Raw genomic sequence first — 24,475 nt, 5'->3', positions numbered from 1 at the left:
CTTAAGGTTAATGTGCTGGTTCAATCGGCAGTTAAGAAGGCAAATGCAATGTTGGCATTCATGTCAAGAGGGCTAGAATACAAGACCAGGGATGTACTTCTGAGGCTGCAAAAGGCTCTGGTCAGACCCCATTTGGAGTATTGTGAGCAGTGTTGGGCCCCGTTTCTAAGGAAGGGTGTGCTGGCCTTGTGAAGGGTTCAGAGGAGGTTCACAAGAATTATTCCTGGAATGAAGAACTTGTCATATGAGGAATGGTTGAAGACTCTGGGTCTGTACTCGTTGGAGTTTAGAAGGATGAGGGGAGGGATCTTATTGAAACTTACAGGATACTGCACGGCCTGGATAGAGTGGACATGGAGAGGATGCCTCCACTTGTAGGAAAAACTAGAACCAGAGGACACCATCTCAGACTAAAGGGATGATCCTTTAAAACTGAGGAGGAGAAATTTCTTCAGCCAGAGGGTGGTGAATCTGTGGAACTCTTTGCCGCAGAAGGCTGTGGAGGCCAAATCACTGAGTGTCTTTAAGACAGAGATAGATAGGTTCTTGATTAATAAGGGGTTCAGGGGAGAAGGCAGGAGAATGGGGATGAGAAAATATCAGCCATGATTGAGTGGCGGAGCAGACTCGATGGGCCATGTGGCCTAATACTGCTCCTATGTCTTATGGTCAATTTTCCATGTTGTCAAGTAGGTGCCAATGTTGTCGGTGTACTGGAACAACTTAGCCAAGGGAGTGGCTATTCTGGAGAACGTGTCTTTGGTACTACAGTTGGGACATCCACAGGGCCTGTAGCCTTTGCGGTATCCAGTGCCTTCAGTCGTTTCTTGCTATCACGTGTAATTTTAAATATATATATATTTTTATTCTCCTTTTTCACATTTTCATCCAAATTTAAACCCACCAACAAACAATCAACAATAACAAATACAATGTCAAACCCCTGGTCAACAATCCCATCCTCCCACCAAACCCCAAACAACCCCCAACATTTTAAATATAAACATCAAAGAAAAGGAATCAGGGATCCACCATCCACCCATACATAGTCACCAACAAAAGGTTAGTTGGGTTGTTGGGTTACGGGGATAGGGTGGAAATGATAGCTTAAGTGGGTTGGTGAAGACTCGATGGGCCGAATGGCCTCCTTCTGCACTGTATGTGTGCTCTATACACAGTTCAAACACACCCTCCAAACCCAACCCACCCCTAATGTTCAATGTCATCCAATTCTTGAAAGTACATAATGAACAAATCCCATCAATTGTAGAACCCTTCCATCCTTCCCCTCAACTCAAACTTCACATTCTTGAGTGTTAAAAACGCCACAGATCCCCCCCGAAACGCCAGGGCACAGGGTGAAGAGACTGACCTCCACCCCAACAGGAAAAACCTTTGGGAGATCAGCGAGGCAAAGGCTCCAACATCTGCCTCCACACCCGCTTCCAACCCCGGCTGATCCGATACCCTGAATATGGCCTCAAGAGGACCCGGCTCAAGCCTCACATGTACCACCTTCGAAAAGACCCTGAAAACCTCCCTCGAATACCCTTCCAGCTTTGGACAGGACCAAAACATATGAACGTGGTTTGCGCCCCCCCCCCTCCCCCCCAACACTCACAAACATCCTCTATCCCTCAAAGAATCGGCTCATCCTCGCCTTTGTGAGGAGCGCTCTATACACCACCTTCACTTGTTTCAGCCCCAACCTCATGCACGAAGTTGAGGCATTCACTCTCTGAAGCACCTCACACCACAACCCCTCCTCCATGTTCTCTCCCAACTCCTTCTCCCACTTTGTCTTAATACCCTGAGATACCCTCAATCACGACACAGGAGAGAAGATAGATGATTCAAAGGCTTTAATCATCTGAGAACTGTACAGCAGCCGAGAAGTGTGCTCATCACATGTGGCCTGAGTGAGCCTTATCCTATATACCGTTTCCTGGGGGCGGAGCCAGAGGCGGAGTCCCCCAGGGTTCCAAGCCCGGTCTTAAAGGGCCAATGCATTAAAGGTAAAGTACCATTATATCAGCTACTGATAACATTCATCACATACCCTCAAGCGGTGCCTTCCCATAAATCGCCGACACTATCCCTGTTCTCCATTTCTCCTGTCGTCAGTACCTCCTCCAAGAGCCACCGGAAAGCTCTGTATCTCCTTCTTAGCAAAATCCTGGACCTGCATATGCCTAAACATTTCCCCCTGTCCCAGCCCATATTTTGCCTTCAGTCCCGCAAACCGGCCCCCCAGAAACAAATCCTTTAGTACCCTAACTCCCTTCTCCGAAAACTCCCATCCCACTTCCCTGGCTCAAATCTGTGATTCCCCCGAATTGGCATTTCCCTTGACCCTGTCCCCAGCCTAAAGTGCTGACGCAACTGCCTCCAGATTTTCAATGTCACTACTACTACCGGACTCCCTGAGTATTTCTCCTGTTGCCAACGCCCTCGTCCAGACCCCCTGCACGGACTCTCCTCCATCCTGACCCACTAGGAGTCCCCCCCCCTCTAACCCAACTCCTCACATTCTCCGCGATCGCCGTACAGTAATAATATAGTAAATTCAGAAGACCCAACCGCCCCGACTGCCGTCCTCTCTGCAACACCTTCCTAATCCTAGCCACCTTCAGCACCCCCATATAAACGAGGTAATCATCGTTTCAACTTCCTTGAAAAATGCCTTTGGCAGAAAGATCGTCAGGTACTGAAATATAATTGGAGCAACAAGTTCACTTTAATTGCCTGTACCTGACCTGCCAGCGACAGAGAGGGACCATCCTACCTTGTCTGATCTGCTTTCACCCTCCCAACCAAACTAGTAATGTTGTAGTTACAAAGCCCCCCCCCCCCCCCCCCCCCCCACAACCCCCACAATCCTGTGCCACCTGCATCCCCAGATATATCACGTGTAATTTTAAATGAGACTTTAAACTGAGGCCTGGTCTGCCCGCTCAGATGGATGTTGAAGATCCCCGACACTATTTTAAAAAAAGAGTAAGGAAGTTATCCCTAGTCTCCTGGCCATTATTTATCCCCAGTCAACATCACAAAAAATGGATTCTATCTGGTCATTATCATATTGCTGTTTGTGGGAGCTTGGTGCCCATTTCCTGAATTACAACAATGACTACACTTCAAAAGAACTTAATTGGCAAATGTTTAGGGCGGTCCTAAGGTTGTGAAAAGCTCTGTTGAAATGCAAGTTCCTTTTCTTTTATATCCTGAATTTACTTTGCTGCTTATGGAGGTTTTCATCTTAAAATTTCTGCAGACTGCAAACTAGTCCAGCCAAAAAGAATGCATATAAAAATCTTGTGCAAGGAACCATGCTGTGGCAGTAATTTAAAACAGCAAAACAAAGGAATAATTGATCTGAAGATTAGTTGGAGAAAATGAATGACTCTAGGTAGCAATGTACAATGCCAGAATTCTGCTCCAAATAATGATTCATAATGGTGGGTATTGTATTTAAAAAATAACTCATTTTTAACAGATGAACAAAAATCACGGCTGCTGAAAACTCTCTTAAAGGGTCTGGTGCCTTTCTTAAAATGTAGATTAATAAAAACTACACTTTTACAACATAAGTCCGACTTACCATATTCAGAACTGATAAGATTAACACTTAATTCTTCGCCTTTAAGGGCTCTTTTAACTTCAATTTTCTTTGTCCAGCTTCCTGATCTCAGCAAAGCTGAATCCCTATTTAAAAGAAAATCAGCATCAGCACTCTGGTGGCTTACTTGGTAAGGGACCACTCAATGTGGTACTTAGGCATACAGATCAGGATGATTATTTGTTTCATTTTTGAACTTTAGATTCTCCTCTGTGATCACACACAATAAACAAATATGAGGTCCACCGCTATCTCAATGCCTGACTGAAAATGAAAAAATGAAATGAAAATCACTTATTGTCACGAGTAGGCTTCAATGAAGTTACTGTGAAAAGCCCCTAGTCTCCACATTCCGGCGCCTGTTAGGGGAGGCTGGTATGGGAATTGAACCGTGCTGCTGGCCTGCTTTAAAAGCCAACGATTTAGCCCAGTGTGCTAAACCAGCCCCTGCTATTTATTTTCCCATCCTGCACCAGCTGCTCTTTCCCTACCAGCTGCATACAAATAATAATGATCTGAATGATCTTTATTATTGTCATAAATAGGCTTACATTAACACCACAATGAAGTTACTGTGAAAATCCCCTAGTCGCCACATTCCGGCGTCGTTCAGGTACACAGAGGGAGAATTCAGAATGCCCAATTCACCTAACAGCAAGTCTTTCGGGACCTGTGGGAGGAAACCCACGCAGACACGGGAAAACGTGCAGACTCCGTGCAGACAGTGACCCAAACCAGGAATCGAACCCGGCTCACTGGCGCTGTGAAGTAACAATGTGAACTATGACTTGAGCCTGGACCCCCAGAAATACAGTTGTTGGGCCCCGGGAAGTAGTGTGAAGTGCTCAAAAGGAGAGCGCCTGTAGGGTGCCAGCATGCTACTCCACAGGATTTATCTGCAACTATCCCAGTCTTCTCCAATGCCTTCATTAGGACATTAGTTATGATATTTGGAATGCTTCTGCCACTTTAGCAGCGTTCCCAGCTCTTCTGATTGCACTGCATTACTGGTAGAATTTCCCAATCTGCAGGGCAGCTTATCACTTGATGACAGTCCTTACAGCAGCCTGAAATGCAAACTAAATGTATTCCCAACCCAAGAAATTGGATTGCAGTCCTGGGGCGACATTCTCCAACCACACGCAGGGTCGGAGAATCGGCCGGCGGCGGCGTTATTCCCGCTCCCGCCGGGTTTTGAATTCTCCGAGCGGCCAAAAACCAGCGTTGTGCAAATCCCGCCGGCAGCCTCTGAGAACAGCTGGCGCCGGCGGGATTTCATTTAATTTTTACTGTCAACAAATCTCCGGCCCGGATGGGCCGAAGTCCCGCCGACGTGCCCATGGGCCAATATCGAGTGCGGGGGGGGGGGAGGAGGAGAGTACCGGCGTTTGTGTGGGGGGGGTGGGGTGGTGGTGGGGAGAGAGAGTACCGGCGTTTGTGGGGTGGTGGTGGGGAGAGAGTACCGGCGTTTGTGGGGTGGTGGTGGGGGGGAGAGAGAGTACCGGCGTTTGTGGGGTGGTGGTGGGGAGAGAGTACCGGCGTTTGTGGGGTGGTGGTGGGAGAGAGTACCGGCGTTTGTGTGGGGTGGTAGTGGGGAGAGTGTACCGGCGTTTGTGGGGTGGTGGTGGGGGGTGGGGGGGTAGGGGTGGGGGGTAGGGGTGGGGGGGTAGGGGTGGGTGGGGGGGTGGGTAGGGGGTAGGGGGGTGGGTGGGGGGGTAGGGGTGGGAGGGGGGTAAGGGTGGGGGGGTAGGGGTGGTGGGGGGTAGGGGTGGTGGGGTGTTGGAGTAGGGGGCAGCGGCGTGCAGAGGGGGGGGGCGACTGATGCCCGGGGCCAACGCACCGTCGCCCCCCCTCTGCACGCCGCTGCCCCCCCTCTGCACGCCGCTGCCCCCCATTCTGCACGCCGTTGCCCCCACCCCAACCCCCCCCTCACCACCCCTACCCCCCTCCAATGCCCTACCCCCTCCAACGCCCCTACCCCTCTCCAACGCGCCTACCCCCCTCCCCACCACCCCTATCCACCTCCCCACCACCCCTACCCCCTCCCCACCACCCCTACCCCCCTCCAACGCCGCCCCCCCTCTCTCTCAACGCCGGTACCCCCCCTCTCTCAACGCCGGTACCCCACCCCTCCCTCTCTCAACACCGGTACCCCCCCTCTCCTCTCAACGCCGGTACCCCCCCCTCTCTCAACGCCGATACCCCCCCCTCTCTCAACGCCGGTACCCCCCCCCCTCTCTCAACACCGGTACCCCCCCCTCTCCTCTCAACGCCGGTACCCCCCCCCCTCTCCTCTCAACGCCAGTACCCCCCCTTCTCCTCTCAACGCCGGTACCCCCCCTCCTCTCAACGCCAGTAACCCCCCCTCTCCTCTCAACGCCGGTACCCCCCCTTCTCCTCTCAACGCCGGTACCCCCCCCCCCCTCTCCTCAACGCCGGTACCCCCCCCCTCTCCTCTCAACACCGGTACCCCCCCTCTCCTCTCAACGCCGGTACCCCCCCCCCCTCTCCTCTCAACGCCGGTACCCCCCCCTCCTCTCAACGGCGGTACCCCCCCCTCTCCTCTCAACTCCGGTACCCCCCCCTCTCCTCTCAACGCCGGTACCCCCCCTCTCCTCTCAACGCCGGTACCCCCCCCCTCTCCTCTCAATGCCGGTACCCCCCCTCTCCTCTCAACGCCGGTACCCCCCCTCCTCTCAACGCCGGTACTCCCCCCCCTCTCCTCTCAACGCCAGTACCCCCCCCCCTCTCCTCTCAATGCCGGTACCCCCCCTCTCCTCTCAACGCCGGTATCCCCCCTCTCCTCTCAACGCCGGTACCCCCCCTCCCCTCTCAACGGTGGTACCCGTCTCCTCTCTCTCTCTCAACGCGCCACTTCCGCAGCGGGTGAAACTGACGCCTATCGCGTGAGTCCGCTGCTGGCCCTTACGGAAACGGAGATTTACGGCTTAAAAGAAGGCCCCGACGCCGGAGTCATCCGCACCGCTTTTGCCCGCCGGAAATGGGCGTCACGCAGGTCTTCGGAGAATTTCGCCCCTGGTTTGCATTATGTTGGAGGTACCCCATCAATATGTGGGCAGCATGGTAGCACAGTGGGTAGCACTGTTGCTTCACAGCTTCAGCGTCCCAGGTTTGATTCCCGGCTTGGGTCACTGTTTGTGTGGAGGCTGCATGTTCTCCCCGTGTCTGCGTGGGTTTCCTCCAGGTGCTCTGGTTTCCTCCCACAAGTCCCGAAAGACGCGCTGTTAGGTGAATTTGATATTCTGAATTCTCCCTCAGTGTACCCGAACAGGCTTCGGAATGTGGTGCCTAGGGGCTTTTCAAAGTAACCTCATTGCAGTGTTAATGTAAGCCTACTTGTGACAATAAAGATTATTATATTAAATTCTGCTGCAGGTGTTAGTGATCTAGATGACATTAGTCATGGAAACAAAATAATTTTGGTTTTATTCTTAGAAGTAATTTCTGACTTTCTCCCCATTATAAGCTCTTCCAGGACCATATAGATGGGTGCAATTTGTGCTCCTGCTGGTGGTGAACTTGGAAGTGGGAAGGGCATGTAATTAAGGGGGATAACAGCATAGTGAAACCCTGCCACCTTCCTGCCTCCACCAGTCTTCCAACTGCCTTCACCAGTCTTCCAACTGCCTTCCCATCATGGTGCCAAGGTCCATGGTCAATCTTCCTGCCACACTGCCTATTGAAGCCCTTAACTGGCCAATTAATGGCCATATAAGGGTCTCATCCCACCACTGGGATTAACCCAGGTATTAACACATTACTTACATGTGGCCTGGGTTGCCCTGTGATCCTGGGACTCTGGTAGATGTTTTTCCTGCAGCAGCCACAGCCTCCCCTATATTGCTGCTGAGCACAAGAACTGGTGCCCACTGATTGGCTGGCAGCTCTCGGAAGGTGAGACTTCCTACCCTGGGATTTCAGGAAGAGGCCAGCTGTGGTCTTGCACTGCCTGATTGGCTTGTGGTTCAGTAGGCCTTCCCAAAAAGAGGCAGCGCGGGTCTCAATCCAGCTCTTCAGCTGGCAGGTGAGATCCCCGACGCCTCCAGTAGTTTCCTCCCGAAGTATCCCAGCTAAGAAAATAAATATGAGACTCACAGTCACACGAAAACTGGGCAATCCAGTTCAGTAATCACTCAACAGCAGAGAAACAATAATAGTGTCAACACAAGAGCAGGTAATCATCAAAATATTTTATGTGAGTTATCTTTTCATGACCTGTGGGCAGGTGCAAAGCCATTTTCTGTAGCTATCTAGGTAATAGTAATGACTTTTCCCACAATTTCAACACTATTAGTCCTCTTGTGGCATATTCACTCCCACTGCAGTCTGTTGCTGCCTGATAAACCTGTAATGACATCCTCAGGCTCAGAAGGAAATGCTATACTGTACTGAGTTGCCTGTCATTCCAAAAATTGAGATTTGTCTGTGTAGGATGAACAATTTCAAATCCTTGTTACTAATGTCACCACACATGGGGTTAAACTTTAAACCCATGTAAAAAAATTGGGTCTTACACACATGTGGAATCCAATGTGGAATCCAGACAGGTTGCTTTGATGGGAATTGATGGGAGTATTGCATATATATCAGAAGGTTTATGAGTGGTTCTTGGCAAACAATAGGTGGTTTTAATACCTAATGTTGATTGAATGCAGAAACATGGTTGAGATTTTAAACATGAAAAATAAGTCTTCAAAAATTCACTATTTCAATTTGCATGTGTCCAGAAGATGCTGCAGTGTACACCTTAGCAAATTTAGATACTTACGTGATTTTTTGTTTGTAAACAACTTGATTGTCTGCATCTCCTATGATTAGTGAAGTGTGGTGATTGTCAGGTGCTGTTCTCTTTTTCCGAAGCTGCTCATAATTTGTTAAAGTAATTGTCACAATGATTTCTGCCATTGAATCATGGTATCTTGTCAGCTTCAAAACAAAATTTTTTCAAATGAATGAAGTAAGGATTAATTTTGTATTCTATAATAATCAAGCACAGCTAAAGAAATCTCAATAGGAGAAACTTTTCTGAGATTTGCGACATATTGTAAATACATAAAAAATACATGATTTTATTGTAAATAGTAAATGATTCAAATCTTCCACCATATAAAGAATTTAAATGATACATTATTAAAATTTTTACAAATTTCAGGAATTAATTTCAGGTATTAAGAAATCACTTGTTTCTTGCAAGTATCATTGGCCATCTATTTTATTGTAAAATAAATCCGACACCACAAATAAATTACAAAGGTGAGGTCACCTGTTCAACACTGAGCTCATATTTTGGGAGATGAATGACAGATTCTTTTATCTGGTTTCCAAAAGGAGGGTGCCTGTTCACAATCTATAAAAATAATAATGCCTATGATTCACCTTTAGTCAAACTCATAAATGTTATTACATTATAATCAATGTATGTCAATGTAAACTGAATCAACATGTAAAAATGTTACTAATATTACATATAATGGGGAGATTTTGATGCCGTCGGCAGGATTTCTCATGAAATTTGGAGCCTCATATAGTTTTTCCCCATGTGAATCACGCTGCATTTTTGACAGCCTCCCGCTGATCCACTCGCCCCAGGAAACTTAATCACTGAGGAGCTCCATATAAACTCATCCCCAAGCACTCGTTCCAGATCCATTAGAGGGGATGGCTGCCAGGAAGCCAGCACAACGTTTCTCAGAGAAAACCCTGACCAGATTCATGGGTGGTGTGCAGCAGAGGTGGGACGTCCTGTACCCGCATTCCAGAAAGCGGCCCACCAGCAAAGTAACCACCCCTGCCTGGGAGAGCTTTGCAGCCTTAGTAAGTGCCAGCTCCGTGCAGGAGAGGACGGGACTGAAATACCGTTAAAAAGATTGATGACCTTCTTTGTGTGGCCAGGGTAAGTCTGCCATGTGCAGTCTCTCAATGGACCCCCTCACCCACCCCTTGCGCCTTCAAGGTGATCTCTCAACCAGTCACCTCGCAGGTTGCTCAACTGTCACGAGGCTCTCTTCACCCCCTCCTCTCCAACCACCTTGGTGCCTCCCTCTCAACTCTGCTCTTCACATTCCTGTTCCCACTCCAGTCACTCCTCAACCATCTGAACTGGCAGGACTCCCACCTACACCCTCCCCATCAGTATCCCCACAGGACAAAATCAAGCACAATTGCCGTGAGTGCACTCAGCCATCTGGAGGGATGCGGGAGCTCCGCAACCGCACACCCCATGAGGAAAGAGCCTTTGAGTTTGCCAGGGGGGATCAGAACAGTGCCTGTGGTGATGGCTAAGTGAGGGAAACGAGAAAAAGTGAGAACCCTAAGGACAAACAGTCATTTCTCAAAACTCAAATGAGTAGTGGAGCTGGAAAGCGGCTGGAGGTGAATACAGAAGGTCAGCACTGGGGGTGACTGTGAGGTCCTTGGGTGGGATTCCATGAGAGGCCAGTCTTTCCCTTCAGTCTGAGGCTGTGCCCTCGGATTCTAGTTTCTCCTAATAGTGGGAACATCCTCTCCACGTTCACTCTATCTAGGCCTCTCAGTATTCTGTAAGTGGTGCAGGAAGGGGCGGGGAAGGAGGGAGACCTCCTCATGAAGCTGCTCCTGGCCCAATTTACCATAAATAGGTCCAGGCAGTGGGTGACCAAGGGGGTCATCCGACCCGACTGAGTGTCCCTCTTCACGGCTGCATTTGCAGCCGGGTGTCCCTGGAGAGGGAGCATGCGTTGTCCATGGGCACCATTGAGGCATTGGGCTCCACAGGGACTGGGGTGCCTTATTGGACCCTTAAATCACAATTGAAACTTTAAACATCAAACTAAAATGTGATAAGTTTTTGTTTGACGCATTATCTCTTTAAGGGGCTGCCTCTTTTAATTCGTCCTTTAGTTTATTTAATTTAGTTTATTTGGTTTAATCAATATAGTGGGAGCCAAGGTCTAACCCTTTGGAAGCGTTGTCCAAGCATTGAACATCAATGCTCATACAAGCGTTAACATTACAAAGATGACACTGATGTGTTCCTCATGCAAAGCGTGATGGTGGTGTCTATCATCACTCACCCCATTCAAAGTCATGACGGGAGGGGGGGTGCATCTTTGAGGTCCCCCTTGAGGATGCAGACGGTGGTGCCATGCACCCACTCAACTCTCTTTTCACCTAATGCCAGGATTGTGGGGGTTGGTGGGGAATGGTCAGGGGTAAAGTGCCACTGAGACACTCAAGGGTCCACACGCCTAATGGTGGTGGAACTCAGAGGGACAACTGCAGAATGTAGCTACAGTGTGAGAGGGGAGGGTGTGAGGCTTAGTGGAGAGGCACTCACTAAAGGCATGGGTCTAAGCTCCAGAGGCGTGGAATACTTAAGGCCTGGCTCTGTCAGGAATCCTCAACGCTCACTTTGGTGTTCTCTTCTTTTCAGTGCATGACTCTGGACAATCATGGAGCCAACTGAGTTGCGATTATATCAGATCCACCATGAGCTATTCTACTCATAGCAATCGAGCAGCAGCAGAAATCGAAATGCTGCTGCACGTGGCCAGGACCAGCACACTGCAGAGGGAGAGCTGGGCCCGTAGCTGTTCCAGGAGCAGCACCACAAATGGTGAGGACTGAGCGATCCTCAGGCATGTCTCCGAATCCTGCCAGAGAGATGAATGTTACTGCCAATGAACAGGCTTATCATGGGGTTCAGAGGCACTGAATGATCTCTTATCTACCATAACCCCCTCTGAGGTACTTCATCTACTTTCCGAGGTAGATCAATCTCTCCACACTTTGTCAGCCCATGGCCTCTTCATCATTGAAGAATGGCAGAAATGAGAGGCCCGAGTGTTGATGCTATTGTTGGGGGGGGGGGGGGGGGGGGGGGGGGGGGGTGCCTGCCGGCACCAGCGCATCTTTACTGAGTCATCAGTATGGGAGAGACGTAACGCTGCCATTCTTACACTCCACAGGGATGAAGTGCCCGCATGCGTGCGGGAGTTTGTGAGAATGGCAACATGAAATGACAGGGTGGAGGATCTGCTGGTGAACAAAATGGAGCAAGAACTTTATTAAATTGTGATTTATCTCAACTAGTGCCTATGTTCACCCATGCCCACAAGGTGCCTACAGTTTCTTATTCTTCCGGATACTCCCGCTAAGTCTAGTGTATCCGCAGCTGAGGTTGAGGCGGCTTGTAGTCTGCAACGCCCTGTTGCCTATGATGACCTTGGCAGACGTTCCTTGGGTGCCCTAGGCCTACGTTTGGGCAGCACAGGTTCTGGTCACCACATTACAGGAAGGATGTAATTGCTCTGGAGAGAGTGCAGAAGAGGTTTACAAGAATGTTGCCAGGGCTAGAAAAATGTAGCTTGTAATTGAAAATGTGGAAAGATGTGTCATTTGAAACATGGAAGTCTGGCAATATCTGGTCTGAGAGAAACATGAGAGGATGCAGGGAAATATCCCACGAAGGGTTAACAGCAGCTATAAAGAGCAGGATTGTAAAATGCAGATAGCCTTAGTCAAGCAGGCTTAGCAAACACACATGATTTTTGTATGAAGCTAAAAATAATGGTTCACACTTTCATTGAAATTAACTATCTTAGTAAGCATCTGGAAAAGCATGGATGAGGGTTTCAGTTGAGCTAGGTGATAAATGTAAACCTTTCAAGTTATAACCAAGTGGATTTTTAGCATTACGCTAAAAGCAATGATTCACCCTTCATTGAAGTAAAATCAGCAGATAGAAAAGAATGACTACGGGGGCAAATATATAGGTGTAAAATTCTGCTAACACCAAGTAAATTAAAGAAAACTGAAGACTATCAGTCTACGAGAAACATAATTTAAAGCTAAAATCAAAGTCAAAGTTCTGAGCTAGGGGACACAATTGGAAAAATAAAACTATAGAAATGACAGGAACCAAACCAAAATTCACACCTCTATTGAAATCAAAGCATTTTTGAATATCACAAAGGAACTTTGAACATCACAAAGGAAACAATGTAATCAGAGACCTGAGAGGTAAGGTCATGTCAAAATGAATACTTAGTCGTGTTTGAAAAATTTAGATTAAAGGTACCTTTTTCAATCCAAGTGAAATAAAAGTTACTTTACAATAAAGTCATAAAAACTTAATAACTGTTAGAAAGAGAATATAAACCCAGAGACCAGAGCAGTAACTACCAGAACTCAGAGAGAAGGACAGAAGCAGAGAAGGAACACGCAGCTCAGAGTCAGCTTACAGTCAGCTCGGTCATGGAAAAGGGACAAAGCCAAGTAGCTGAGCTAAAACAGCTAATACATCTAAGGAAGTCCAGAATTTAAAGAGGAGGCAGAGTCAGCTCAGAGACTGTCAGCAGAGCCAGTTCTCATAGCTCGGTACATGGGATCGACAAGACATAGCAACCGAGCTAACCAGCGAACACATCTAAAGAAGACCAGACTTTAAAGAAGATTGATTGTCAAGGTGGGCCTGAAGGTCCCTTCAACCAACCAGAAGGATCCAGAATCAAGACCTTTTTACCGTTCTGTGAAGACAGTGATTTCAGCTTTTAAAAGAAAAAATATAATAATAAAATAACTTAAAAGTTTTAACCTGAAACAGTGGTTATTCCAAAGTCTACTTTACTTACTTAGCAATGTGGGACCCAGGATCGATGCTACTAAGTGGTAAGTAGATGAAATCTTCTGTGAAGGTATGGGTTATACCGGGGGATAACCTGAAAACATAGTTTGACCTGAATAGCACCCACCGAAGCCTGCATAGGAGTCGGAGAGTGAGAATCCCTGTTCACCATTTAGAATGTCGGCCCTTTTTGGTATAGGGGGACTTCTAAGAATAGTGGTGAGTTTTCAACAACAAGCTACGAGGAGATATTGGATAGGGTGGGGTTATTTTCCTTGGAACAAAGAAGGCTGAGAGGTGCTGTAATTGAGGTGTACAGAATTATGAGGGAAACAGATAGGTGGATAGGATAAAATTGTTTCCCTTTGTGGAAGTTCTAGAACCAATGCACATAGATTCAAGAAAAGTGGCAGAAGGTATAGAAGGGACATGAGGAAGAACTTATTTATGCAAAGAGTAGTGGGAGTCTGGAATTCACTGCCCGAGTTGGTGGTGGAGACAGAAACCCTAAACTCTTTTAAAAAGTACCTGGATCTGCACCTTAAGTGTTGTAAGCTATAGGGCTATGGAACGGGTGCAGGAATGTGGGATGTGGCATCTGTGTGTCCTTGAGCTGGTCTGGACAAGATGGGCCAAATGGCCTCCTTCTGTGCTGTAACTTTTCTATGGTTCTGTGACAGCACCATCTCCTCAGATACAAGATAATGGAATTCTTCCATTCAGCCTTGCAGTCCGAGGGGATGCTGTCATCACTTCCTGATTCTCGCTACTCTGCCTTTGCAGTTCCAGCAGTTCTGGGAGGACGTCCCAGGAACACCTCAGTGACCATGGGCTCAGCAGAGTCCAAGCCTCCGCCATCCCTTCAAGTGCCGAATCCCTGGGTCGTCCCAGCCTCCGCCCGCTGTGGATCATCAATTGTAAGGTGCTCACCAGTGAGTCACCCAGAAGCCTGCCTATTAGGTAATCCCACCAAGGTGTGAGCATCTGCATTGGTGGAGGGTGCGGGTGACAGATATGATACTTCTTCAATGGTAATGTCCGAGAGGTCTCCCTCTGAGCTGTTCGTGTCTGTCGTCCCAAGGGGCACGAGGATAGTCCTAGCTTCTCGACTGCAAGGGAAGGGAGATGGCATTAATCCACCACACGGGAATAAATGATGTGACAATGTTTACTCCAGTGAGGCCTGAGGAATGACTGTGTATCCTGTGGGTTTTCACTTTTGTCTGCAGCTCCCATTTTGCCCTCTGCACAGATGCGCGGTCTTGCTACACCCCAGCCAGCTCAGGGTTTCTTCCCTCAAAGGGATGAGGAATCTGAGCTTGCGCATGACTCCAGGTGGCTGTGTCCGCTCACCCCTGTTATGCTCGAGTTTGTCCTGTGGCGAGACGGAGGGGGAGAGTGTAGGTGGGAGTCCTGCCTGTTCAGATGGTTATGAGAAGTGAAATGTGTGGGACTGGAGTGGGTGCAGGGATGTGAGGAGTAGAGTAGATCCTGGGGAAGAACATGGGAATTGAGGGGGCTGGGGGGGGGGAGGAAGAGGGCCTTGTAACAAGTGTTGGAAGCCCATGAGGTGGCTGGGTAAGAGATCACATTGGAGATGCAAGGGGTGTGTGAGGGGTGTGCAGCGAGAGGTTTACCAGGGTTGCGCGAAGGTCATTTATCTTCTTGCGACATTGTTGCCCTGTCTTTTCCTGCAGTGAGCTGGCACTGACGATGGCTCCCATGGCCTCTCAGGCGGGGGTGTTAACCTTGTGGAGGGACGTCTACAGGAACATGGGTATAGGAGGTCCTGCTGTTGCTGTATGCCATCCAGTAGTCTGGTGAGGGCTCCCTTGGAGAATCTAGGTGCAGGCTTCCTGGATGTTAACCCCGATTGGATCTGGAACAAATACTGGGGAGGCGTTTAAATGGCATTGATTGCAGTGATTAAGTTGTCCCAGGGTGAGCAAATCAGCGGGAAGCAGCCGGCGTGATTCACATGGAGAAAAAGTTTTTTGTGAGAGGTTCAATTTCCATGACATTTCCCACTGTGGCTTTGCACTGTTTTCCCACCAGAACTGGCGCTTTGCCAATTTTTGGTAAGATTCCGCCCAATAGATTACTATTACTACAAACCAATGCAGTTAGATATTACATTTATAATTTCCATGACATAGGGATTTGTTATTGCTTCACTGGGATTATATGGGAGAAAAGGGTAATTACAACTGCTGGTGAGCAGAATTCTGATTATACACTCTTAGTGCATCAAGGTACACAACAGGAGAAAAAGATGTAAAACTACTCCTGAAATATCCATTTTATAAAATATTTCAATACATGAATAAAAATGTTGATTGAAGGGAAACATTTAATGCAATTTTTTATCAAACTTCAACCTTGTTTGTTCACTGAAGGTCAGTGGGGTGGGGTGTGGCATAACTTGCCTCTCAGACATCTTTGTTGTAATAATACAAACAATCCATTGCAATTTACAGAATTCAAATGTTTTAAAAAACTTACCATGCAAAATTAGACATTTGTTTAGGACAATGAAACAACTGTTGTACAAGAATGTGGCAGTTAAAAGAACAGAAGAAATAGGAACAGGAGTAGGTCATTTCAGCAACTTGAGACTATTTTGGCATTAATAAGATCATGGGTAGGCATTTGGTAGTATAAAACTCAAGTTTGCTGAAAAAAAAAGACATGCTATTGAAACATTCTGGGCTGGATTCTCTGTCGGCGAGATCCTCAGTTTCGCCGGCAGCGCACTCATGCCCACGGATTTCCAGACGAATGGGATACCCTCATTGGCCGGCTGCTTGGATGGAGAATCCCGCTGCCGGCAGGGGCGCGCCGCACCAGAAAACGGGTGTGTCGGGAGGGAGGATCCCGCCCTCTGTCTGTCTTGCAGTCATCGGAATAACTATGCAAGACACACCATGGTAAAGGGAACAACAATTTAGAGTTTTACAGCACAGAAAGAGGTCCTTCGGCCCATTGTATCTATTTGTACTGCATGAGAAGAGAGTGCTGATTGGTTGGAAAGTCGACTCTGATTGTTTGAGGCGTTGCCATGGAGAATGCAGTAGAGAACAGTTAACTGCCACGCAGTTGTATTAAATTCAAACTATGCAGGTTGACTTTGATTGATCAACGTAAGAAGTCTTACAACACCAGGTTAAAGTCCAACAGGTTTGTTTCAAACACGAGCTTTCGGAGCACGGCTCCTTCTTCAGGTGAATGGAAAGGCTTGTTCCAGAAATGTTTAAACATTTCTGGAACAAGCCTTTCCATTCACCTGAAGAAGGAGCCGTGCTCCGAAAGCTCGTGTTTGAAACAAACCTGTTGGACTTTAACCTGGTGTTGTAAGACTTCTTACTGTGCTCACCCCAGTCCAACGCCGGCATCTCCACATCTTGATTGATCAAGGCACTGCCATGGTGAATGAACCAGGGAATGGCTTTCCCCTAAGTTTTTGTTTGGATGGAAAAGGTGTAATGCATGGGCATGTTCTTTGGCCTGCAAAGGATAGGGCCCTTTGTGTAAATATACGTGACTTGCTAGAAGTCACATATATGTATATATATATCTTGCGTAGTTGTCCTGATGAGTGCAAGATGAAAAGTTTTGATCGCATGGCTCTTTTTTCAGCAAGGTTGTGGCCGATCGTAATATTGCCTTATCACCACTTTCTTGTCTGCCCTCCATAATTTTTGACTCCCTTGTCAATCAAAAATCAGCCTAACTCAGCCTTGAATATATTCAATGATCCAGTCTCCACTGCTCACTGGAAACACTAACGGCCCTCTGAGAGTTGAGAAATTCCTCACCAAGAGGCTATGGATTCTGATCCCATGCAAGAAAACTGAATTCAGGTAATATGGTAATTTATGGACCTGTACTGGAAAAGGAAAAAGGGAAATGAGGCATGCTGTTGGACTAAAACAACCTGATTCTTTAACATCGTGCAGGTAAAGAGAATTGTCACTCCTACCTGTTCTGCCCTACACATGCTTCCAGTCCACACTGACCACACTATATATGATCTCAGAGCAACTAGGAATGGATATTAAACGTGGCCTTGCCAATACTGTCGCATCTCACAAACAGGATTTAATGATGTCTCGTGAAACTTAAAGTAATAAAGCAATACCTGAGACACAGAGTGGCCATGAACACAAGAGAAAGAGAGATAAAGATAAGAGATGCACAGGACAATCTGTGAGAAATGTCAGTGAGATCTACTAGTAAATATAAAGAATTGATGGAAAATGAATACCAGCTCCAATTCTCTTGCATTTGTGTCTTCTATCTTCTGGAATGTAGTCAGACCTGCATTTACCATAGCACTGGACAGAGTAGTTCCTGTGAACAGAGTAACAATGGGAATTACATTGTGCATCTCATTCACAATATACTTAAATGTTTCAGACTAATGTTATATGGAAGCTGGCAACCATTCCACTAAGGGGTATGTTCTTCAAAACTTTGAACAGGACTGAGTATAAATGAAGGACAGTACGTACAGAAAATGAATTCAAGTTTTGCATTTTTATTATTAAAAAATATGAGGGAAGCATGGTGACGCAGTGGATTAGCCCTGCTGCCTCAGGGCGCCGGGATCCCAGGTTCGATCCCGGCTCTGGGTCACTGTCCATGTGGAGTTTACACATTCTCCCCGAGTTTGTATGGGTTTCGGCCCCACAACCCGAAGATGTGCAAGGCGAAGTGGATTGGCCACGCTAAATTGCCCCTTAATTGGAAAAAATGAATTGGGTGCTCTAAATTTACTTTTAAAAATGAAACATTTTGAATGCTTGTTGCTCTTAGGTAGCTTGAAGCATCGATATGTGTTCGTTGACTGTTGCCTACACTGTGCTGCTTTCTTACAATAGTCTCCCAAGGAAATTGTTCATGTAATATGGTGGGTGAGAGTTAGATTACTGAGGGAATATGAAGCTAAGGGAGCGCTGGTGGTATTTGTGGTGTACCTTGCTGTTTCACATAGCGAACTTCTAAAGTCAGAAGAAATCAGTTGTTTGTTTACAGTATGTCCATCTTGAGAGTCTCTAGTGTGAAATAGGGTAGTCCTGAATGTGATGCTGAAATGATCTACGATCTACTTGAATTGCTTTTCTCAAGTTCTTTCTTCTCCCTATTTTTTATATCTGTTGTTTAGGTTCTTCAGTGTTTTTCTGTTACTTCCTTTCAGTGACTAATTTTCTCTCCATATTTTTGCCACTTGTTAAAAATGCCTTTTATCTTTTCTTTCTATATTTTTCTGTTCATTACTCTCTCCACTGTGTATCTTAATGTATTTCTTTCTCTCCGCATATATTTCTTAGCACTTGCAACAGCCAAATACTGCCGTATAAGCCTAGTCTCTCAATCATCAGCAAAGTGATGACAGGTGTCATTGACAGTGCTATCAAACAGCACCCACTCATCAATGACCTGCTCACAGATGTTTAGTTTTGTCTCCAAACTTCACTAGTCTTGATCCAGACATGGACAATATCGCTGAATTTCAGAGGTGAGGTGAGAGTGACTACCTGTACATCAAGGCAGCTCAGGAACAGGAAGGGGGAAATCACAATGTTGGGCGTTTATTACAGGCCCCCGAACTGCCAGTGAGAGGTAGAAGAGCAGATAGGTAGAGAGATTTTGGATAGGTGCAAAAGTCATATGGTTGTTGTGGTAGGGGATTTTAATTTCCCCTATATTGACTGGGACTCACATAGTGCTAGGGACTTGGATGAGGCAGAGTTTGTAAGGTGTATCCAGGAAGGCTTCTTGATGCAATATGTAGATAGTCCAACTTGGGAAGGGGCAGTACTGGATCTAGTATTGAGGAATGAGCCTGGACAGGTAGTTGAGGTTTCAGTAGGGGAACATTTTGGGAGTAGTGACCACAATTCCATAGGTTTTAGGGCACTTTTGGATAGGGATGAGGGTAACCCTTGCGTTAAGGTGCTAAATTGGGAAAAGGCAAATTACAATAATTAGACAGGAATTGAAGAATTTGGATTGGGTGTGGCTGTTGGAGGGTAAATCAACATCGGACATGTGGGAGTCTTTTAAGCGACAGTTGATTAGGATTCAGGAAAGTCACGTTCCTGAGAGAACAAAGAAAAGTATGGGAAGTTTAGGGCGCCTTGGATAACAAGGCATATTGTGAACCTTCTCAAAAAGAATAATAATAATAGTAATCTTTTTATTGTCACAAGTAGGTTTACATTAACACTGCAATGAAGTTACTGTAAACAGCCCCTAATTCACCACATTCCAGTGCCTGTTCGGGTACACGGAGGGGGAATTCAGAATTCTCAGCTGGTATGGGAATTGAACCCGCGCTGCTGGCCTTGTTCTGCGTCACAAACCAGCTGTCTAGCTTACTGAGCTAACCAGCCCTTGATAAAGGAGACTTTTTTACAGTCTAGAAGGGTGGGGACAGTCAAAACCCTTGAGTATAAGGAAAGTAGGAAGGTACTTAAGCGGGTAATTAGGAGGGCTAGGAGGGGTCATGAAAAGTCCTTGACAAGTAAGATTAAGGTGAACCCCAAAGCTTTTTATTCATATGTAAAAAGCAAGAGGGTGGCCAGGGAAAGGATTGGACCACTTAAAGACAGTGGGGGGGGGATCAATGTATTGAGCCAGAGGAAATGGGTGAGGTACTAAATGAGTACTTTGCATTAGTTTTCACCAAAGGAAGAGACTTTGTGGAAGCTCCAGGGTCCCAGGTTCAATTCCGGCTTGGGTCACTGTCTGTGCGGAGTCTCCACGTTCTCCCCGTGTGTGCGTGGGTTTCCTCCGGGGGCTCCGGTTTCCTCCCACAGTCCAAAGATGTGCAGGTTAGGTGGATTGGCCATGATAAATTGCCCTTAGTGTCCAAAATTGCCCTTAGTGTTGGGTGGGGTTACTGGGTTATGGGGATAGTGTGGAGGTGTTGACCTTGGGTAGGGTGCTCTTTCCAAGAGCCGGTGCTGACTCGATGGGTCGAATGGCCTCCTTCTGCACTGTAAATTCTATGTATTGGGCAGCACAGTGATTAGCACTGTTGCTTCACAGCTCCAGAGCCCCAGGTTCGATTCCTGGCTTGTGTCACTGTCTGTGTGGTGTCTGCACATTCTCCCTGTGTCTGTGTGGGTTTTCCCCGGATGCTCCGGTTTCCTCCCACAAGTCCCAAAAGACGTGCTGTTAGGTGAATTGGACATTCTGAATTCTCCCTCAGTGTACCCGAACAGGCGCCGGAGTGTGGCGACTAGGGGATTTTCACAGTAACCTCATTGCAGTGTTAATGTAAGCCTACTTGTGACAATAAAGATTATTAAAGATTATTATTACTTCAAAGGATATTAAAGTAGACAAGTCTCCTGGGCTGGATGGGATTTATCCCATAATACTGAGGTAAGCAAGGGAGGAAATTGCTGGGGCCTTGACTGACATCTTTGTATCCTCAGATACAGGTGAGATCCCAGAGGACTGGAGAATAGCTAATATGGTACTGCTGTTTAAGAAAGGTACCAGGGATAATCCTGGAAACTATAGGCCGGTGAGCCTCACGTCGGTAGTAGGTAAATTATTGGAGAGAATTCTCAGGGACAGGATTTATACCCATTTGGAAACAAATGGACTCATTAGCGATAGACAGCATGGTTTTGTAAAGGGGAGGTCATGCCTCACTAGCTTGATCGAGTTTTTTGAGGTGTTGACAAAGATGATTGATCAGGGGTTGGGTGGTGGATGTTATTTACATGGACTTCATGAAAACCTTTGACAAGGTGCCTCATGGCAGACTGGTACAAAAGGTGAAGCCACATGGGATCAGAGGTGAGGTGGTAAGATGGATACAGAACTGGCTCGCTCACAGAAGGCAAAGGGTAGCAGTAGAAGGGTGTTTTTCTGAATGGAAGGTTGTGACCAATGATGTTCCACAGGGATCTGTGCTGGGGCCTCTGTTGTTTTGGAGGAAAATGTAATTGTTCTGATTAGTAAGTTCGTGGATGACACCAAGGTTGGTGGAGTGGCAGATAGTGTTGAGGATTGTCAAACGATACAGCAGGGCATAGATAGATTGGAGACTTGGGAAGAGAAATGGCAAATGAAGTTTAATCCTGACAAATGTGAGGTAATGCATTTTGGTAGGTCTAACATAGAGGGAAATATACTGTAAATGGCAAAACTCTTAGGAATATAGAAAGTCACAGAGATCTGGGCGTGCAGGTCCACAGATCTTTGAAGGTGGCAACACAAGTGGACAAGGTAGTGGACAAGGTAGTGAAGAAAGCATACAAAACGCTTGCCTTCATTGGACGGGGCATCGGGTATAAAAACTAACAAGTCATGCTATAGTTTCTAGAACCTTGGTAAGACCGCACTTGGAATATTGCGCACAATTCTGGTCGCCACAGTACCAGAAGGATGTGGAGGCTTTGGAGACGGTGCAGAGGAGGTTTACCAGAATGTTGCCTGGTCTGGAGGGTTAGATATGTGGAAGGCTGAATAGATTTGGACTGTTTTCATTAGAAAAACGGAGGTAGGAGCGGCATGTACCGCAGTGATTAGCACTGGGACTGCGACACTGAGGACCTGGGTTTGAATCCCAGCCCTGGGCCACTGTGGAGTTTGCACATTCTCCCCATGTCTGTGTGGGTTTCACCCCCACAACCCAAAGATGTGCAGGTTAGGTGGATTGGCCACGCTAAATTCCCCCTTAATTGGAGAAAAAATGATTGGGTACTCTAAATGTTTTTTAAAAGAATAAAGACGGAGGTTGAGGGGTGACCTGATAGAGGTCTGCAAGATTATAAGGGGCATGGATAGAATGGATGGGCAGGCACTTTCCCATCGTGGAGTGGTCAGTCAACAGGGGGCATAGGTTTAAGGTCCTTGGTGCAATATTTAGAGATGTGCGAGGCAGGTTTTTTTACACAGAGGGTGGAGTGTCTGGAACGCGTTGCCAGCATAGGTTGTGGAAGCAGATACATTAATGGTATTAGATTAGATTAGAACAGTACAGCACAGAACAGGCCCTTCGGCCCTCAATGTTGTGCCGAGCCATGATCACCCTACTCAAACCCACGTATCCACCCTGTACCCGTAACCCAACAACCCCCCCTTAACCCTACTTTTATTAGGACACTACAGGCAATTTAGTATGGCCAATCCACCTAACCCGCACATCTTTGGACTGTATTCAAAAGGCATCTTGACAAACACATAGATAGGATGGTTATAGAGGAATACGGCACAAGGAAGTGCTAAGGGTTTTGGCAAAGGTTGGTATCATGACTGGTACAAGCTTGGAGGACCGAAGGGCCTGTTCCTGCTGTACTGTTCTTTGTTCATATGATTGATTGTGGCACCAATTAAATAAATAGGGACTAGGGAGAAAATTCTTCACTGGTTTTAGTCATATCTAGCACAAAGAAGGGATTTGTCTTTGTTGGGAGGCCTATCATCTCAACCCCAAGATTTTGCTGCAGGAGTTCATTAGGGCATTATCCAAGGGACAATCATGTTCGGCTGCCTCATCAATGACTTGTGTTCCATCATAATGTCAAAATTAGGGGATTTTCACTGATGAGTTCAGTATTCAATTCCATTCACAATTCCTTAGATAATAAAGCAGTCCTTGCCCACATGCAGATAGACCTGGACAGCATCCAAACTTGGACTGACAAGTAACAAGTGGCAGGCAATGAGAAACTTAACTGGAGCAGTCACATAAATACTGTGGCTTGCAAGGGCAGGCTAGAGGCTGGAGGTTCTGCAGCAACTAATCTTCTGATTCCCCAAACAAAACTTTTGCACCTCCTATAATGCATAAGTCAGGAATGTGACAGTATAGTTTTGACTGATTGAAATGTGTGCAGCAACAACATTCAAGAAGCTCATCACCAACCAGGACAAAAGAACTTGCTTGATCAGCACCCCATCCACCACTTTAAGCATTGGTGTATCATTTACAAGATGCATAGGAGCATGCCAATGCTTCTTCAACGATGTTATGTTCTGTGTTGTGGCCGTACTAAAGATTAACACATAACATTTAGTTCTTTGACATGATGATTTATTAACAAGATGAACACGTGGAAAGATAATTAACAAGCTATAATACAAACGGTAACTAATAAATGAATTCAGTGAATTCTCCTGGAGCTACTTCTAGTGCGACTGTTCTCTAGTATGACTCACTACCAACTGCCAAATCTCTCAAGTCATATGGTGGATCTCTATCGCCACCTTCTGGTCGGAGGTTGTACCGCTAACTATATACACCGATGTGCACATGCAGATTACCACATGTCACCTGGATGCAGTGGCTGGTGCTACCTTGCGGATCTATCATGGAACCCTTTCTGCCTCCTTTTCTGAAGAAGCAGTTTCCACTCCAGTCCTTGATCCACAGGGTGAGTTGCAATGGAAGGCAGGGTAGTCCGTAGCTGTCTATTCATTAGGAGCTGCGCTGGTGACAGCCCACTGATAAGTGGTGCTGACCCATAGCTCAAAAGTGCCCGATGTATGTCTCCCTGGTTGTCAATGGCTTTTATTAGCAGCTGTTTAACAATGTGCATGCCCTATTCTGCCTTCCTGTTTGACTGAGGATATAAAGGACTTGAAGTAATGTGCTTAAAGTCATAATGACGGGTGAACTCAGTCCACTCAAAGTTTTTGAAACAGGAATCATTGTCAGTCATAACAATGTTTTGTATGCCACGCCAGCCGTCTTTAGTGTGTTGGATAACACACCAAGCAGTTTGCTAACTGTGCTACCTTCTCAAATTAGAGAAGTAGTCGATGACCCAAAGGTAGTCTTTTCCACTGAAGTGAAAAAGATCCATGCCAATCTTCTGCAATGGAGTTGTGATATTGTCACCCATGTGCATCAGCTCTTTCCTCTCCTTGCACTGGAACTTCTGACAAGTGTCAAAGTTGTCAACCATGACTGCAATATCTTGGGTGATGACTGGCCAATAAATTACTTGCACTACTCAATGCCCAGGTGCCCTTCATGGAGCTTCTTGAACATGAGCGGCCTCAAGGAATGCGGAATCACAATCCTGTGCTGTCGCAGTAGAAATCCATTCGGCTCACTCAACTCTGCCTTCACACTGTAGTAACCCGAGCAGGAGCCCTTAGGCCATCTCTTGTGGAGACACTTGATTACTTTCTGTAGGACTATGTCCTTAGCTGTTTCTTCCTTTATGAGGCGTGACTTCTCATCAGAAACTGGAAGAGACGCG

General features: G+C 46.7%; 1 protein-coding gene across 5 annotated transcripts in view; it reads right to left on the bottom strand.

Annotated features, from left to right (window-relative positions):
* The window catches only part of hfm1 (helicase for meiosis 1), a 281,213-nt gene that overhangs the window by 40,342 nt on the left and 216,396 nt on the right, over positions 1 to 24,475 (bottom strand). For all 5 annotated transcript variants that reach the window (XM_038793806.1, XM_038793808.1, XM_038793809.1 and 2 more), the window contains 4 exons: positions 17,509 to 17,594; positions 8,904 to 8,987; positions 8,409 to 8,566; positions 3,602 to 3,705 (listed from right to left, as the gene is read on the bottom strand). In XM_038793806.1, the coding sequence (XP_038649734.1) occupies positions 3,602 to 3,705; positions 8,409 to 8,566; positions 8,904 to 8,987; positions 17,509 to 17,594 (432 nt within the window). The remainder of the gene's footprint in view (positions 1 to 3,601; positions 3,706 to 8,408; positions 8,567 to 8,903; positions 8,988 to 17,508; positions 17,595 to 24,475) is intronic.

Source organism: Scyliorhinus canicula, chromosome 4 (assembly GCF_902713615.1).
Source record: "Scyliorhinus canicula chromosome 4, sScyCan1.1, whole genome shotgun sequence".
In the NCBI taxonomy this organism is placed as follows: domain Eukaryota; kingdom Metazoa; phylum Chordata; class Chondrichthyes; order Carcharhiniformes; family Scyliorhinidae; genus Scyliorhinus; species Scyliorhinus canicula.
Note: the sequence above shows the minus strand (reverse complement) of the source record. Positions and strands in the feature narration are given on the sequence as shown.